At 40.6% G+C, this 17,023-nt stretch overlaps 2 protein-coding genes across 3 annotated transcripts; both read right to left on the bottom strand.

Annotated features, from left to right (window-relative positions):
• Positions 1-1,817: 1,817 nt before the first annotated feature.
• Positions 1,818-3,669, bottom strand: LOC139608825 (gap junction delta-3 protein-like). The gene is made up of 2 exons (XM_071462920.1): positions 3,536-3,669; positions 1,818-2,891 (listed from the first exon to the last, which is right to left on the bottom strand). Exon 2 carries the CDS (start codon positions 2,821-2,823, stop codon positions 1,957-1,959), a length of 867 nt encoding a protein of 288 aa, XP_071319021.1. The 5' UTR covers positions 2,824-2,891; positions 3,536-3,669; the 3' UTR covers positions 1,818-1,956.
• Positions 3,670-4,176: 507 nt separating this feature from the next.
• Positions 4,177-16,887, bottom strand: top2a (DNA topoisomerase II alpha). 2 transcript variants are annotated; one of them, XM_071462918.1, is made up of 35 exons: positions 16,732-16,887; positions 15,732-15,881; positions 15,414-15,504; positions 15,245-15,308; positions 14,914-15,059; positions 14,237-14,334; positions 13,929-14,141; positions 13,256-13,429; positions 12,774-12,875; positions 12,458-12,595; positions 12,225-12,363; positions 11,986-12,143; positions 11,613-11,738; positions 11,379-11,489; positions 10,986-11,091; positions 10,701-10,810; positions 10,442-10,534; positions 10,240-10,354; positions 10,034-10,155; positions 9,522-9,670; positions 9,172-9,403; positions 8,949-9,083; positions 8,617-8,817; positions 8,329-8,524; positions 7,975-8,066; positions 7,723-7,869; positions 7,520-7,603; positions 7,084-7,290; positions 6,802-6,922; positions 6,248-6,412; positions 5,700-5,880; positions 5,547-5,602; positions 5,337-5,456; positions 4,776-5,014; positions 4,177-4,654 (listed from the first exon to the last, which is right to left on the bottom strand). In XM_071462918.1, the coding sequence occupies exons 1-35, from the start codon at positions 16,747-16,749 to the stop codon at positions 4,505-4,507; spliced, it is 4,749 nt and encodes a 1,582-aa protein (XP_071319019.1). In that variant the 5' UTR covers positions 16,750-16,887; the 3' UTR covers positions 4,177-4,504. The 2 variants fall into 2 exon arrangements, with proteins under 2 accessions (XP_071319019.1, XP_071319020.1); XM_071462919.1 differs by having other exon boundaries at positions 6,248-6,409.
• Positions 16,888-17,023: the final 136 nt, after the last annotated feature.

Raw genomic sequence — 17,023 nt, 5'->3', positions numbered from 1 at the left:
TGAGCACAGACAATACTTCCCCCTCTTCAGTGGCTGAATGTGAAAACAGCCTTTTACCAACAAATGTACCACTCTGCACAGTGAAGGTCATCATCGCGAGCCAAGTGACAACACACGAAACACATTTCTGGGTGGAGGGGGGCTTTAATATTCATGTTCTGCAGGTGAAGAGCGATGAAATGAGGCTGGTTTTATTTCAGTTCTTTACACCAAAGCAAGTGGAACGTAAAAGTAAAACTGAAGGATAACTATAGCATGTTTAAATATCTGTTGATGCTGGTGGCTGATTTCTCACAGCCACAAACAGAAACATACTGTAGGAAATGAAAGTCCTCTCGTGCTACAGGAACTGCTTTGTACTCAACCGGCACATTTATAGTGCTGCTCAAGCAGAAACCGTTTTCATGTGTGTATTTGTAGCAAGAATGGGCAGGTGGCATGAAACAAGAACATTACAAGTCAAAATATAAAAATACAAACATATAACAGACATGTAGAAAAGAGAAACGCAACATGCTGAGTTAACAGTGATCACAGATCTGGTCTGACTCCAGCCAGTGTTTGAGATGTGCCTTGACAGTGGGATATGTGGGACACTCCCTTATTGCAAGTGGTTTGCTGTTCCAATATTTACTTCCCTTCACTGACAGCACGGTTTGACCAAATGTTGCGCTCGTGAGGCAGCTAACAGTTCCATCTAGTGGTCCTCAATACCACTGCCAACCTTCTGTTAAATGAATTCACTCAAAGGTGATGGGTAAAATAATAATAATAATACATACAACTTTCTCAATAGATAACATGTTTTCAGAATATTACAATACTGAAATGATAATGACATTTTTTAACCAAAACCTTACAGTTTTCTGTAGATTTAAGTGTTGTCTCGAACAGAAGTGCAGGTAACACACGTCAGTCGGTGAGAATAATGAAAGTGCATGATATTATAAATCTCACAAAAGGTTCTGAAGTAGGTAGGTCATATTGTCCTTGACTGTCCCTGTTTAAAAAACTGAGCACTACTTTAAAATAAATTACCCCTCAAAAGGTTTTTGCAAGTTGTAACTAATCAATATATTAATGTTTAGGCGATAATTTACTAATGCTCTATAGACTAGTTACAAGCCATCAATAGGAACAATGTTTGAGTGGCAAAATTGAGAAGAATCCCTTTGGTTGGTTTTAATACTTTCTATTTGGTAAGAACACAGTTATGGATACAACTTATAATGTTTGATAAGCTGTTAATGAATGGTTTGATCTTTAGTCCTCTAAAGCCTTTTTCCAGAGGGTATTGTGATCATTCAGTCCAATCAGAGGTTAGAGGTCAAGTCAAAGGCACTTTTCACAACCTGGCAATGGAAAAGTTGTTTTTAGTAAAAGTCATTACCTACAACCCTTTATAAAGTAGTTCCAGACCTCAGACAAGGACAGTCTTACAACCTTGCTATGTCAGTGTGCAAATGTTTAGTGCCATAATACAGAAAATAACTTATTTCCCTGTCGGACCAGCTCAACTCATGAAAAAAGGAAAAGGTTCGACTTTTTCATTTCAATTAATTTCCCCATTTCCCCAGTAAAGCTAAGCTCAAATGGTGCAGAAAGACAGGGTGCGGCACAGGGATGTACAATCACCTCTCTTTGAAACAAAGATGCAATCAGTGTTGAACAGAGTACCAAGTGTAATCCAGGGCCTTTTCCCTCCTGAACTGTTTACAGTCTCTTATGAGTCACCGACCAAACAATGCCTTGCATGCATCTGTCTTATCATCACTCTTGTCTTTGCTTTCTTTTCTTATCTTGTGACTACCTCCCAAGCATTTCCTTATGTCTCCCAACATAATAACTCCTTGAATCACTAACATATTATGCAATAGTTACTAGATGAAATGGCATACAGGAAATAGAAATACAGTCATAACGTATAAATAAAAAAGAGACTCATGCATGTTTGAATCACACCGTGAGCGTCCGGCTGCTCATATTTTTGCCTCTCCTGTTTTTGTAGCCGATGCTGGAGAACTTCCTGCTGGCGCTGCTACTCAGCGATCCTCCCTTCTGCCTCACACTGCTGGACTCGCTGTCTGACATTGTCTTTCTTTTTGCTTTCACCTCCGCTTTTGCTTCCTCCTGCTTCAAGTTGTGGAGGTTTTGGCAGACACATTGGTGCTCCAGGGACGAGGGCCCCTGGCGTGAGCAAAACAGCTTTGTGGAGCTGTAGAAGAGTTCTGCACAACTGGAAACCGCTGCTATCACCCCTACAATGAAGTAGAAGCAGAGGAAAATAGTTTTCTCTGCAGGGCGGGAGGTGAAGCAGTCCACTGTGTAGGGGCAAGGAAAGCGGCTACAGGGGAACTGGGCCTCCACCTTGAAGCCATACAGAAACCACTGGCCCACTAGAAAGCCAACTTCTGCCACTATGCGGAAGGCCACGTTGACAATGTAGAGCCTCCTTAAATGACGAGCCTCTCTGTACTCCTGGCTACCTATTTGGATGACTTTGGGGCGGCTGTTCCTCTTGTTATGGTGGTGCATGGCATACATGAGGAAAACCAGGGAAGGTGTGGCAATGAGGACGATATGAAACACCCAGAACCTGTACTGGGAGATAGGGAAGGCCATGTCGTAGCACACCTGTTTGCAGCCTGGCTGGAGGGTGTTGCAGGCAAACTCCTCCTGTTCATCACTAAACAAGTCACTGGCAACAGTTCCCAGGATCAGTATCCTAAACACAAGCATGAGTAAGAGCCAGAAACGACCAAGCATCGGCGAGTGCGCCTGGAGGTTACCAAAGAGTTCACCGAGGAAGCTCCATTCACCCATGATTGCAGCGCTGTGTCAGGTATGACTGGAGATTGATCCACCTGTCCTTGGCAGGGCAAATGCTGTTGCTGGATAAAAAAAAAAAAAAAAATTAAAAAAAGGAACTAAGATATATCTCATAATGCTCAATTCACAACTCATAGTGAGACTAATCTGCAGGTCAAAGGGTTAGGGTTGGGGTGCAAGGTTTGGTGACAGGGTTCACATTCAAATGGCCCACAACCAAAAATGTAACACGACTATACCACCGGCAATAACAGCAATTCAAGCATATCAATCATATCACTCAATGAATAAAACAATAAACACCAAGGTATGTCTCTTTTCATTTGAAGAGACTGTAAGAGAAAACAGTTTAATCCTGGGGCACCTGAAAAAACAATAGTTGCTATAATGTCAATTCTTAATCAGCTATTATTAAAGGTAAAAATCATTTAGGGCCATTTCGAATACTGACCAATGCCTTTTGGACATTATGGTTGTGCGTAAAAGAAATACGCTTAATACTGGTTATTCTCCACACATTTGAACTTCATTTTAAATGCTCAGAATTTATGAATACATTCTCAGTCGCCCACAAGCAGCTACTTGTGGAAGAACACTGGCTGGTTTGCTTATAGCTGGTCTGAAATCGAACTGAGATGCATCATTTTTGCACAAATCAATTGCAGCAAGATGACAAAACAGGTTCAACCGAGGCTGTTTTACTTACCTTATGCAGAGACATGCAAAACCTAACTCCTCTGATGAACTTCGTCTCGTTTGTCTACTGCCACTCAGGTATGTCCTCAGGTAAAGCGATGGAAAACCAAAACAAAAAATTGTGTCCACTCAAGGCGTTAAGTTCATGTCCATACCAGCTCTCTCCAAATGGCAAATGATTTAGGTTTGCAGCACTTCTAATTGAGAGGGCGGCAACAGTTAAGGAAATTCCTGTTAAGTCCTAATCTGCAACCATCTAGAGTCCAGACAGAAGTGATGTTTACCCAAGAAAGGCTAACTCTTGATGAGCATTTCAAAGAGCTTCCTAAATGGCAGGAAGGATATATTCTAAGCTGTACCACCAATTTCCCTCGTCACAAGGGATAACATGAGAACATGTAACATGACTAAAGCGCCCCCCAATTAATTGTTCATGCAGTCTGCTTCATTCAGTTAGAAATGACCAGCAGTGTTTTTAAATTGGACTTAGTGGTTTTAAGATCAAAATTTGTTCTTTTTGTTATGATTGTTTCTAATTTCCCGATGACCTGTTCACCAGTGTACCTGTCAGATGTGCGCCTCAGACCCTGACTTGTATATTACACCAGAGGTTAACCTTCGAGTTGGGTTTCATACACTGCACAATCAGTACAAACACGTTAGCTTTATTTTTCATCATATAAAATGAACAGCCATTGAAATATTTACAAGACAAGACAAAACAAGTTAATTACAAAAGCAGAAATTTTTTTTTAACTTTTTTTCCCCCTCAACATTCACATTTTTTTTAGCGCAAACAGACTGCAGGTCTAAGGTCCATTTAAGCCATGAGAGTAAATGCAAACATGCTTAGTGAAGTAACAAAAGTGAAGCCATATTAATATCATGGTACAAGGTGTATGTATAACTTACTAAAGAACTTGTCTTTAATATAAAAAAAAATAAGTGCCTATATGAACACTGTCTTAAAGGCTAAAATTTAAAAGTCTTCATCTGAGTCGGAGTCCAGGTTGTAGGTTACAGGTTTCCGGGCTCGTGAGGGCTTGTCCCGCGGTGCCACAGCCATGGGAGCTGCTGCTTCCTGGTCTGACACCCGGAAGCTGTCATCCTCAATGCATTTCTTGGTTTTCTACAGAGAAGGTTTTCAGGCATAATAATGTATTAATACAATGCCTAAATAAATGAATCAACTAAAAGCATGAAAGCTTGTTAAGGCCTTCCTGAAATCAGAAATCAATGCGAAAGCTGACCTTGATGCCGGCAGCTGTTTTGCTCTTGAGCCGTGACATGAGGTTGCCTGAGCTGCTGCTGTCGGAGTCGTCACTGACAGCCTGCTTCCGTTTGAGAACAGGCTTTGCCTTTGCAGCTGCAGATTTAGTTTCGCCTTCCGAGTCACTGGAGTCAAATGAAGGGACCTTCTTGGAAGCAGCAGTGTTGGATGAAGGTTTGGCCTTAGAGAGAGCATCCAAGATAGACGGCTGCTTCACATCTGAGAGAAAGTAACAGAAAAAAACAAACCATACTGAATATAGATAAGGGAAGGATGTGTGTAATTTATTTATTTACTTTTTTACCATCATGTTTCTTATGTGCCTAATCTACATGTGCTTACAAGAAATGTGTGGCAACCTATTGTTACAATTTAACTTTTGTAATTGTCACTACTACTTACTATCATTTGATATGAAAAAAAATAGCACATTTACAACTTTTGAATTTTAACTATGCATCTGATGCATCTGCTCTTCAGTCTGTGTGACATACCGTCATACTGAGCTGTTTGTAATTAGGTTAAACACTTGTATAAGTACCTGCAGCCTTCTTCTTGGGTGCAGCTGGTTTCTTGGCAGCTGCAGCTTTCTTTGGGGCAGCCTCTTTGGTTTTACGTTGAACTGGAGCCTTGGATGCAGGCACCTGATCATCCGACTGAGCTGCCGAGTTCCACAAAGAGCAAATAATTAAAACTCACGGACTGAACATTTCTCAAACTCATCACATGGGTGTGCTGTGAAAATACTTACAGCTTGACTTGACTTCAGCTCGTTTTACTGTTGATTTGCTCTTTGGAACTTTCTTCCTGCATAGGAATGAAGACATTTGAGGTAAATAAACTGACTGAAGAAACCTTGATGTGAAAAAAGCTTTTTGAATCAAGTCTGTTGTGTCATACTCACACAGGTTCTGGGGCTTTGGGAGGTGGAGCTGGAGAATCCATGTCACTGTCAGCCATGGTGCTGGGCTCTGGGGCAAAGCTGGTATCATCATCACTGATAACAGCTTTGCGTTTTGGAGCATCCTTCTTCCCCCAGTCATCAAATTCATCTTCACTGTCTGACATGCTGTACTTCACTGCAGCTAAAGAAATGAGCAACAGAATGAGACGAGTTAACAATTCTGTCATGTATTACTGATTTATTTTCCAACAAAAATGAGTATGAGAATTTTGTTTTACGAGAGCCCCATAACAGATGAGTCACCAAGCAGTTGTTGCAAAGATCAGTAAACTGAGATAAGAAATTTAAATAGCCTCAGGAAATTACTTCTATCAGTGTTTTAATTCAAAACCCCAAAACACACTGGAGTGATTTCATCTTGCCTCACAGTCTGGGTAAATGAAGCGCTAAGAGTATTTAGTGTATATGAGCAAACAGATGGATGAGACAGGGTCTTTACAATAGAACTATCAGTGATGATGATGGTCAGGGTGATCTAGCAGATTCACCTTTAGTTTTGCGTTCAACACGCTCCCTGGGGGCAACCACTTCTTCTGCCTCCATTTCACTATCAGACAGATTGTCAGACTCATTGTCCGACCACGGGCTCTTCTTGGGCTTCTTGGTAACAGGCTTGAACTGAAGAGTGCTCTGCGTGCCCGTCTTTGATACTGCTGTGGAGAAGTATGTTAGTCATTAAAAATGCAATGAAGCCTAACAGTAAGTCTAGATAGAGCATTTAAAAAAATCTGTAATATTTTATCGTCTCCCTGAACAAACCACAATACAGATGCAGAGTTGTTATTATGTTGTTGGCAAACTAATGTAGCCAGCACTATCCACATAATCTTGGCACCACATTGCAATCAGTTATTCAACTAACATCCAGTACAAGTCAATGTGCTTATCTTACTCGGAATATAAACTTTATATTCTTTCAGCACCTCAAGCTCTATGACAACACATCACCCAAGTCAGTTTGTTATCATGGTTGGGGGAGTGGAGTAATTGCTGCTGTAAATTTTTAAAGCATATATGTCATGTCTTATCTCCGATACCTCACCTTTTTCCTTTGGCTGGGTTTTCGTTTTCTTGCTCAGTCGTGCAGCCAAGCCAAGCTCCTCACTTGGGCCTACATTCTCTGCATCTTCTTCAAACTCCATCTTAACCACCACATTTTCACTCTGCAATTACAGAAATAAGGTCAAGCTAAATTCATTTGGAGATTGTACTGTATCCAAGTGTGATGCAGACCTCTGACTTACAACATGCAAAGGAGTTTTGTTTCTGACAGTATGGATAAGTTTGAAATTTCTTTTCAAACACCAATTTTGAAAATATATACCTTGATTTTCTTGCCCCTCTTTCCTTCTCCTTTCTTAATGTCAGCCTTCCTGTTAGCTTCAGCTTTCATGGTGCTGGTAACACGAGGGACAACGCGGCGACCCTGGGGTGTAGGCAGGGTCTCCTGCTTCACTTTCACTGCTTTGCCTTTTCCAGTCTTCTTTACACCAGGCATGGTGGCACTCTCTTTTTCTTTTTCCTCAACGCGCTGAGGACAAGAAAGAATGGAGGTCAATGGATGACTGAGAAGCAAAATATTTGACAATGACATCACTGAATGTAACCTGGCTTTCCAGAGGCTGGGATCAACACTTGATATACATATTGGTGATCCTTGGCTAAAGCTATGGTGGACACAATGTATGTGATCGTATGTGACTGATGACACGCAGTAACAACAATGAAAAACAAAGTGAGGAAAGATAAAGAGTCAGTACCTCCAGTTCCTCAGAGAAAGCAGCAAGGTCTTCCTTCCACAGGTCTTCTGGATTCTTCTTCTTCAGGGTGTTCAGCTCTGTCATCTATAAAACAGCAGTTTGGTCAAAAATGGACATAGTTTAGATGAGGTAGACCAATTTTAAATTTTACATTGGAACCATCGGTAGGATTGCAGCATAGCATCTGCAGCAGAGCATCACACCTTAGCATCCCTCTGTTTGCACAGCTCCTCTTTCTTCTCTTTGGTCAAGAACCACATGGGCATGCTCAGCAGGTAGTTGTAGTCCGGCCCACTGGTGTCCTCCTTCTCTGCTCCTTCCTCTTCCTCCTCATCTTCCATCTCCTCATTCTAAAAGCATGAACACAGATATATAACATTATTTGCTCAGGTGGCAGCTGATTATTTAGCATTCCTCACTGATGTAGCTGAGAGCCATTTGAATCAAGTGTTAACCTTCTCTTGAGCCTGTTTCCAAGCTTTGACTGGGTCAGAGTCGTAGCCCATCTGCTGCAGCATGCGGATCAGTTCCTTCTTCGGCTTGTTCTCTACAAGTAGATCAACAGTATTAATACTTTTGATCAAGGAAAAATCAAAACACACAATCTGCACAATTATGGCTAAAGCAATGATCTAAACTGTGACTGCCATTATAATTGTTACAGTTTCAGATGTTCCACTTTAGCTCACTATAACTCACATTTAGTGGGCAGAAATGTAAAAATACAAACTTTTATCTTTCTTGTTTGTATGTTTTTAAAATTAACTTGCAGTATGTGCTTCAAGCTAAAATTGTATCAAGCTACTAACCAATGACCAAGATGCCCTGGATTTTCTCCAGGATGAAGCGAGCCTGGTTGGTGAGCTTAGCACTCTCTGCCCCCAGCATGCCAGCCAACCAGTCCTTTCTCAGCACGTAGTACTTCATCCTCAACTCAAAGAAGTCCCTGAGAATATCCTGCACAGACTCGTACTTCTTCAGGCTGCCCACATGGTCAAACAGAACCTAACAAAGGGGGTAAAAAACAAACACTAAGGTTCGGAGTCATCCGTAGTCGTGGGAATATTAGATGTGTGCATATAAGTGGCAGCAGTTACCATAGAATTGCAGGTGAGTGGACTCTGCAGTTTGAAGACTTTATGGAGGCCGGCAGCTTCTGCCTCCCTCAGCTTCTCCTCTGTCATCTTGATCACAAAGCGCACAGTGGTGTCGGTGTGGTAGTCCTTGTAGTCTGTGATCAGAGGAGGGACCTTCTCTGTGCCATTCAACATTGGCTCCAGCACATTCTCCTTGTAGGCCTGGAAAGTAATGTGAAATGACATACAGTATAGAGGTCATTAATGGTCTCAAAAGTACTTAAAATTAACAGAATTGAATGGAACACCCTGAATACATTCCTAAGAGGAAGGATAAAGTTTTTGTGACTAACCTGTGTCCAAGATTTGACAGGCAATTCAGAGATCTCAATGGTGGTGGAATCAATGATGGCGATCTCTCCACTGTTCATGAACTGGTTGTCCATCACCTGCTCAATTGTTCCTCTGAAGCCTTTGTAGTTTGGAAGCTATGGGACAACAAAAAATTACATCCTTTTTTGTTTCTGTACACCAGAGGACACAAGATAGCAATGTCAAGTCATTTCCTGTCCTCACCATGGGCAGAGGCTCCTCGCCGTTGAGCATACGGTGGATGTTGCTGATGATCTCTCGTATGTCATAGTTTGGGATCTTGCTGGCCCAGCCTGTGCCAATACCTTCGGAACCATTCACCAGCACAGTAGGGATGATGGGCATGTACCATTCTGGCTCAACACGCTGGTTGTCATCATAGTTGTACTTGAGCAGGTGGTCATCCACAGGTGGGAAAACAAGGCGGGCCAGAGGGCTGGAAGGACAGAAAGGTGGGAGAATTTGAGTTAATCACTGACTAAGCAAACCGTGAAATTAAATTAGGAGGCCTGTAGCTTCAGACTATTTTTGTAGGACGCAGGGAAACTGCTGACCTGAGCATGGTGAAGATGTATCGAGGGCTGGCGGAGTCTTTTCCACCATGTAACCTGGTTCCAAACTGACCCAGAGGCTGCAACAGGTTCAAGTTGTTGCTTCCCACAAAGTTCTGGGCCAAACCGATGATGGACATCATTAGAGAGACCTGAAAAGGAAAAGTATTTAAGAGATTAAATACTCAGTGTTATCAAAATTGTATCAAAACATGGCTAGAATTTCTTGCCACAGTCAGTACAATACATATTTGCAATGAGAGGCTGTTTTGCATTTATTCCTCTACAAATAAAAAAAAAAAAAAAAAATTTAACCAATGTAAAAGTTGAAGGAAAATGTCCAATAGCAAAGTAGCTGAGGTAACTAAAAAAATTATAGGCAAACTGTTTTTCCACATATATAAATGGTACAATTGGTAGTCATTTAATAGCAAACAACTGTGTACTTTCAGTGCTGAAAAGACTAATGTAAACTAACTGTAAAACCAGCTCACTCAAGTGTAAAGTCGTCTCACCTCTCCATGGTGGTAGGCTGACATCTCAGCCACTGAGCCAGCCAACTGCGCCACCTTCACTTCCCGTTTGTCATTTCTCTTGAAGCAACAGAACAACACCTTCCTCTGGCCAGGCTTTAGACCTGACACACAGACACACAGACACACACATTAGACCACACTCTCAGTGTTACAACTTTGATCTTGATCATAATTATCTCACGTACCATCCACCAGGCAAGGAATTGACCTTTCGTTGTCAGAGTTGGAGAAAAGTACCAGCTCCTTGTTGACAAAGTCATTGTAAGAGAGTGATGTGGTGGTCTGACCATACAGGTACTCCTGTGAAGAGACAGCAAGAGATACAGTGAAACTTCACACAAGACAGAAATAATTCTCATAATGTTCAACAAAAATGTTTTACGTTACCTCAGGCAGGTTGTGCTCTCTGCGCTGGCGCCTGTTGATCATGAAATTAGTCAGCCACTCTTTCCGCTCTTCCACTTTCTTCTTGCTAAAGGCCTGGCAAAAAAGAGGATGCAATAATAAAATACTTATGCTCCAAATACGAATCATATTCTGAAATTTGGGATAATTTATAGTGTATCCTTTGGGTGTACAGTCTAAAAAACACTGAATTCGATGCGATCCTCCCCCAGATGAGCCAAACAGATGTGTAACATCTTACAAGGGTGATAGCTTCATCGTCTTCAGGTCCAGAGTACTTGAATGGGATACGGTGCCTCTGCATTTCAGAGAAGTACTCCTTGGCTTCCTGCGATGTGCTGGTTCCCAAACCTGTGTCCACAAAGGAAGAGAGAGCCCATTAGATAAAGCATAATAATAATAATAATAATAATAATAATAATAATAATAATAATAATAACGCACAAGACTATAACCGTGACATTTGTCAGATATGAAGGGTTGCTTACTTGTCTGTTTTACTACCACACAGGGGTTTGTAACAAACCTTTGTAGTATTTGATTTTCCAAGATTTGTGGTTGGACTGGCTCTCCTTCCATGCATTGAATTCAGGGATACTGTAGAAAGACAGCTGGGTTTTCTTGTAAGATGCCTAAAGAGATAAACAGAAAGTCTGAAACTATTTCACACCTTTACATCCTGTCATATCAGTGTTTACATGATTACAATAAAAATACAGACCAAAATCAAAGATTAATTTGTTCAAAGAGCTCCAGGATTTTATCACCAGATGGCAGTATTGTTGCAAATTCAAGCAGACTACAGATTGGATTGCTATCAGGGCGGGAAATGGGTTTCCATTCATTCAACTGTCAATCCCTGTGAGTGGCTGGCAACTTCAACCAAAATTTGACCAACACACCATGTGAGATTACGTACCTTGATGATGGGGGTGATGAACTCTTCCAGGAAATTATGGCGCAGCAACGACGGCCAGTTATGGTGGATGAAGTTGATCAGCAAGCCCTTAATGTGGGAGCCATCTTGATCCTGTCACAGTCACAAGAATACAGTTTAGTCAACACTGCCACTTGAACAAATGAACTAAAACTGGTAAGAGTCAAAAGCACAGAAAACAGACATGTCACACATCACTACATTGGGCAAACACACCTGATCTGTCATGATCATGATCTTGCCATAACGCAGACTCTTGAGGGATTCTGGGTCACTGTAGTTCTTTTTGTACTGAAGACCGAGGATCTTAATGATATTGTTTATCTCAGCGTTCTCCATAATCTGAGAGGGAAGACCAAACAATTTACATTTTTAGGAGTTTTGTTCTCAACTTACAGAAATTCATAATTAAACAGTAATATGTGAAATAAAAACATTTATTCCTGCTTTAGCTCAAAATGTTTCATTCAAACGATCACACTAAATATGGTTTTATTTTATTTTACTGACACCTTTTATGAATCTGTATGCATCTGTAAAAACAGACAGCTGCCATCTAATAACTGAGCAAAATTCCATTGGGCCCAACCTGCTTGTGTGACGCCTCCCGGACGTTGAGCATTTTTCCTCTGAGAGGGAAGACGCCATAGCGGTCCCTGCCGACAACTCCCAGCCCAGACACAGCCAGTGTCTTGGCTGAGTCTCCCTCAGTAAGGATCAGTGTGCAGCCGATAGAGTTCCTCCCACCTGCCAGAGAACATGGTTATCACAGGACATTATATAAATGGCCAGACTGATATGGACAGACAGGAGCTTGGTATGCAGTACCTGCATCGTTGGCATCATCCAGTTTAGGCACCCCTTTGATTTTTGTATGTTTGACAGCTGAGCATTTCTTGTTGAGCTGGGACTGAGCCTTGAACTTCACCCAGTTCATGATACTTTCCACAATCCCACAGGATGTGGCCTATGGAGACCGAAAAATTAAGAGGAATTAGTGAAATCTGGATGATTACACTTTTGAGGGTAAGAATGGAAATTCAGTAATTTTTTATTAGCACCTGTTTAATGAACTTGTCACTGAGTTGACAGGTGGACCCAAAGTTCTTTTGCTGCAGTGTCATGTTCTCTTTAGTCTGAGAGTCAAAGGTGGGGTTCTCAATCAGGCAATTAACAAACAGCCACATGTGGTTCTTCACCTGGATGGAGAGGGAGTGAGGTATACTGTCTTAGGTTTTTTTAACAGAATATTTGGAATATGTTAAATTTAGCTACTCAGTATTGCTCCAGCTACTATGACAACAATGTAATGAGTGAATTCTAGCTTCATAAAACATAAATAAATAAATAAGATCAGAGTTTACAATGTAACTGTACCTGGAAGGGCTTGACAGCCACCCCAGCTTTGTTCTTCTTCTTCACCACTTCAATAAGCTTACCAACCACCTGGTCAGCCACAGAGTCAACGTGCCTCCCTCCCTGGGTTCAGAGGACAAAAATACAATCCCATTTACAGAATAAATGTCATAAGTCTTAATCACAGTGACACAAAGTGGCTGGGAGAGGAGCCAAACTTCTACTTAGCTGCCAAAGGAACCTGGTCTACTAGTTCAGTCAGCCTTAAAATGATTCATAGCTGCTCTAAGATGTACATTTAAACAGGACTGACAAAATTAGATAAAATTAAAATTGACAATCAGTTTTTCAAAAGACTAATAAAAAAGATCTACATTATGGGTTTGTCATGGAGGTGTATCAATCACTCCATTACACACACACAAACACAAACTATACACATATATATAAAATACACTAAAACCCAAATGCTCTACACAAGAGCTAAAACACTGAGGCATTACCTTGGTTGTGGCAATACTGTTGACAAAGCTGACTTGCTGGAAACCTTTCTCGCTCATGGTGAGGCAGACCTCCCAGCGCTCGTTGACAGCCTCATGGATCACAGTGAGGGTACCACCAAGCTCGTCCACCTTGTCCTTGACATACATGTCCACATAGCTACGAAAGCCCGTAATCTGGAGTACAAGAGTGACTGTCTTAGTCTAAATCACATGATTTCAGCCATACAGGCTTAGGTAATCACCAGCAAAGTCAAAGGAGTTTAAACTCAATAGGCAGGCAGTTTAAAATGATAGAAAAAGAGTGACGGTGTTATTGTTGTCATTTAAACTCTCTCCTACATCAAAACTATGTAAAAGTTGATGTTAAAAAGAAAATGAGAAATGCCAAAATAATACACAGTATCAGTCTAAATGCTTGGAAAAAACCCCCCAAAAAAACCAAACAAAAAAATGGTTACATTTTTTGAAGACAGTTTGCTTGAAACTTAAAACTAAAAATTGACATTTGTAGAAGTGGTCTCTTCATTTGTTGACAATTTCTATCTAATTATTGATATCTGAAAGGACAAATAAAACCCATTTCTAATTTGGAAAGAGACAGTTGATAGGTGTTTGACAGAAAGCAACAGGCAAAGAATAAAACACAGAAGAGTGAAACAGCGCATTAACTTACTGGCAGCTTTTTGCCATTGAAAAACACACGGACACCCTTGGTGGATCCAGCAATGTCATAGGCCCTCCTGGTCATCAGAGCCACTGTGTCTTTGTCCAAGATGCTCATCTTAAACTTGGGTAGATCTGGCCTGAAGGTGATGCATGTGTATTCCTCTCCATCAAATGATTTGATGGTAGAGTCCCCTGCCCTGCCCATGTTGTCATACCAAGTCTGTGGAAAACATTGATTTAGTGTAAAATTACATTTTTCCCCTTATAGGATGCAATGAATAGAAAAGAGCAAATGTAGTTTGGTCTTCCTCTCACCTGCTTGAAGATTTTCCTCGACTCTTTACAGGCAGTCTCGACAGTGAACTTTGTGCTAAAGATATTGCAAAGCTTAGCACCATATCCATTACGTCCACCTGAAGAAGAAGTATTGGTGTGAAAATGTGGGTTAGGATGCTAGAAAAGGGTCTACTGATAAATACCAAGCTTGCTTGTGGCAAGTTTATACAAAACCCTATACGCGGCTTTACATTACATTTCCGTTTACCACCTGGATCTTATATTCATAGTTTTCCCAAACCTCCATTATGATGAAACATTGTATCTGGATCAGTGCTCTTATCAAGGAGTCTGTGCAATGATCCATTGATTAATTATTACTGACTATAACAAACATTTTGGGGGAATTTGCTGTAATTTTCACTTACAAGTAAATATTTCAGATATTATGGTTAGACATAAGATTTTAAAACATGCCTGATCATTAAACTGCACCTATTGCTCACACTGTTGGATTGTATTGTAAAGTTGTGTCTACCATTGGCATTGGGCCCAAATCACAGCAATTTCATTGGTGAGAAACATGTTATAACCAATGATGAACCAAAGATGATCAAAACTACACAAATAAAATCCAGGCTGTTCAAACAGCATTTTCATTTAAATACATCAATCAACCAACAAATGTGTCTTCGTAATTCTACAATGGCTCTCACCAGTGACTTTCTTCTCATCATCATCATAGTTACTGGAGGTGAGGAGCTGTCCAAAGATGAGAGCAGGCACATAGACCTTCTCCACCTTGTGCTCCACCACAGGAATACCCTTCCCATTGTTCCATATACTGATGGTGTTGTTTTCACTAAAAGGAAAAGATTGTTCACACATATATTATTTATTTATTTATTTATTATATTATATTATGTATTTCTGTGATACTTAGGAAAGCTGTTGATATATAACAACCTACAAGCCAAGGTACAGTGTGTTAGGATTATAGGATATTCTGAGATCTTAACTGGTCCTACAGTATTATTTATTACTCACACATCAATGTTGACTTTGATGCAGGACATGTTCTTATCCCTCTGCTTATTGTCAGCTGCATTTACTGTAGGGAGGATAAAAACAAATAGTTTCATTATAATAGACCTGGCATGAGATGACAAAGATTTTGTCCATTTAGATTATACACCATCTAAAATTAATTACTCACCAAGGATCTCATCAAAAATCTTGTAAAGCCCAGGTACAAATGTCACATCACGGCAGTTCAGTCCAACATCCTCATCATACACCCACATTTGCTAAGGAAAAAAAATTCATATAATATTAACCATTAACAATTTGTTCTCCTGCAGCCTGACATCCTGCAACTTTGTAGTGAGAGCAAAATTCTTCAGATAATATCTGAAATAGCCCACCCTCACGCCAGCCCCTGTGAGATTTACTGAAGGACTTAAAATCAATACAGGTTACTTAGAGAAGCCATCAATTAAAAAAAAGACACTTGCATAGCAGTGTGACTTCTTACTTGGGTGACAGGCTCTACAGAGCCTATGTAGGAGTCTGGTCGAAGCAAAATGTGCTCCAACTGTGTCTTCTTCTGATAGATCCTCTCCACTGACAGCCGTTTCGGATCTTTCTTTGTCTTTTGCACCGGCTTGTTTTCAAAGAAGGTTTGCTGTGAATGACACAGGATTATCCTTTTATGTGAATTTTCTTGGATTGCAGGCAAGACAGTAGCAGGGCATCTATTTGTGTTAAAGGCAACCTTCATACAATGACAAACAACATCTTCAATGCCATTTGCACAAACAGCCTAACATGGTTGTAAATACTTCATTCTCGAGTTTTATTTGAAAAACCTCAGGGTATTTAGTGAGAACAATAACGCCCACTGAAAAACTTCAATAATCTGTTCACAGTCTACAAGACACCTCTTTCATGTTGCTGTGACCTGATTCATTGTGTTGCTCAAGGACACTTCAGAAGGTTAGACATGCTGGGGCTTACCATTTGCTGTTTTATTTTAAATAAGACGAACGTAAGTCATACTATCTATCATTACCTCACCAATTTGAGATCATATTGTTTGGAAATTTAAACACTGCTGACAAGAGATTATGCTTTTGCCTAATGTTAGCGTTGCTAACACATTTAGATTTTTAAGTTTTAAAAAACTAAATAACTAATTTTAATTGTGGCGTTAATGTCATGGATTATATTATTTTGGGCTACATAACATTTGATGTCCTGCCATGTGTCGAGAGGGGGGGTTACTACCTTCCGAACAGACACACATTAAGAACTGCTGTTTTAAAAAAACAACAGCATGTGCCTTTTATATGTTGCATTACTTTGTTTTAAGTATCGTTAACGATGATTATGTTAATGTTGTGCTACACGATGTTAGCAAGCTAACTGTAACCGTTGCTAAGAAGTTCCTCTGTAGCTAACACGTAAAATAACGGTTAGCTAGTTTCACAGCAAGTTATTAGCATATATAATTAACGAAATGACCATAAAGTTACCTTCAGTGGGTCAGCCATTCTTCTTATATTTATCGCCAAACCCTACGTTTATAACTAGCTAACTCGTAACAACAACTGCTGCCTGCCTGCACTGAAACGCAGTGAATCAAGACCCCGCTTTGAAAATTCAAAACTTAATGGAAACCTCTGGCGCCAGCCGCATTGACCAATCAAGCCTCGATGTTCTTCTCCAATGAGGAACTCACAGAGTCTTTTTGTAAGTGAATAACCAATCCCCGGCGGCAGAAGACGCATAAGCCCGCCCACGTTGTTCCCGCAGCCAATCAGTTTC

This window comes from Trachinotus anak, unplaced genomic scaffold (genome assembly GCF_046630095.1).
Source record: "Trachinotus anak isolate AG129_WGS33_773 ecotype Australia unplaced genomic scaffold, CSIRO_AGI_Tana_v1 ptg000025l, whole genome shotgun sequence".
NCBI lineage: Eukaryota > Metazoa > Chordata > Actinopteri > Carangiformes > Carangidae > Trachinotus > Trachinotus anak.
The sequence above is the reverse complement of the archived record's forward strand: the minus strand, read 5'-3'. Positions and strand labels throughout refer to the sequence as shown.

What these genes read in the sequence shown, in the direction of transcription:
- LOC139608825 (XM_071462920.1), bottom strand. Translation starts at nt 2,823, where the DNA reads ATGGGTGAATGGAGCTTCCTCGGTGAACTCTTTGGTAACCTCCAGGCG.
- top2a (XM_071462918.1), bottom strand. An exon ending in CGAGGAAAATCTTCAAGCAG is followed by an intron (nt 14,142 to 14,236) that starts GTGAGAGGAAGA and finishes TGTTTTCCACAG; the next exon opens with ACTTGGTATGACAACATGGG. An exon ending in CCCAAAGCCCCAGAACCTGT is followed by an intron (nt 5,603 to 5,699) that starts GTGAGTATGACA and finishes ATTCCTATGCAG; the next exon opens with GAAGAAAGTTCCAAAGAGCA.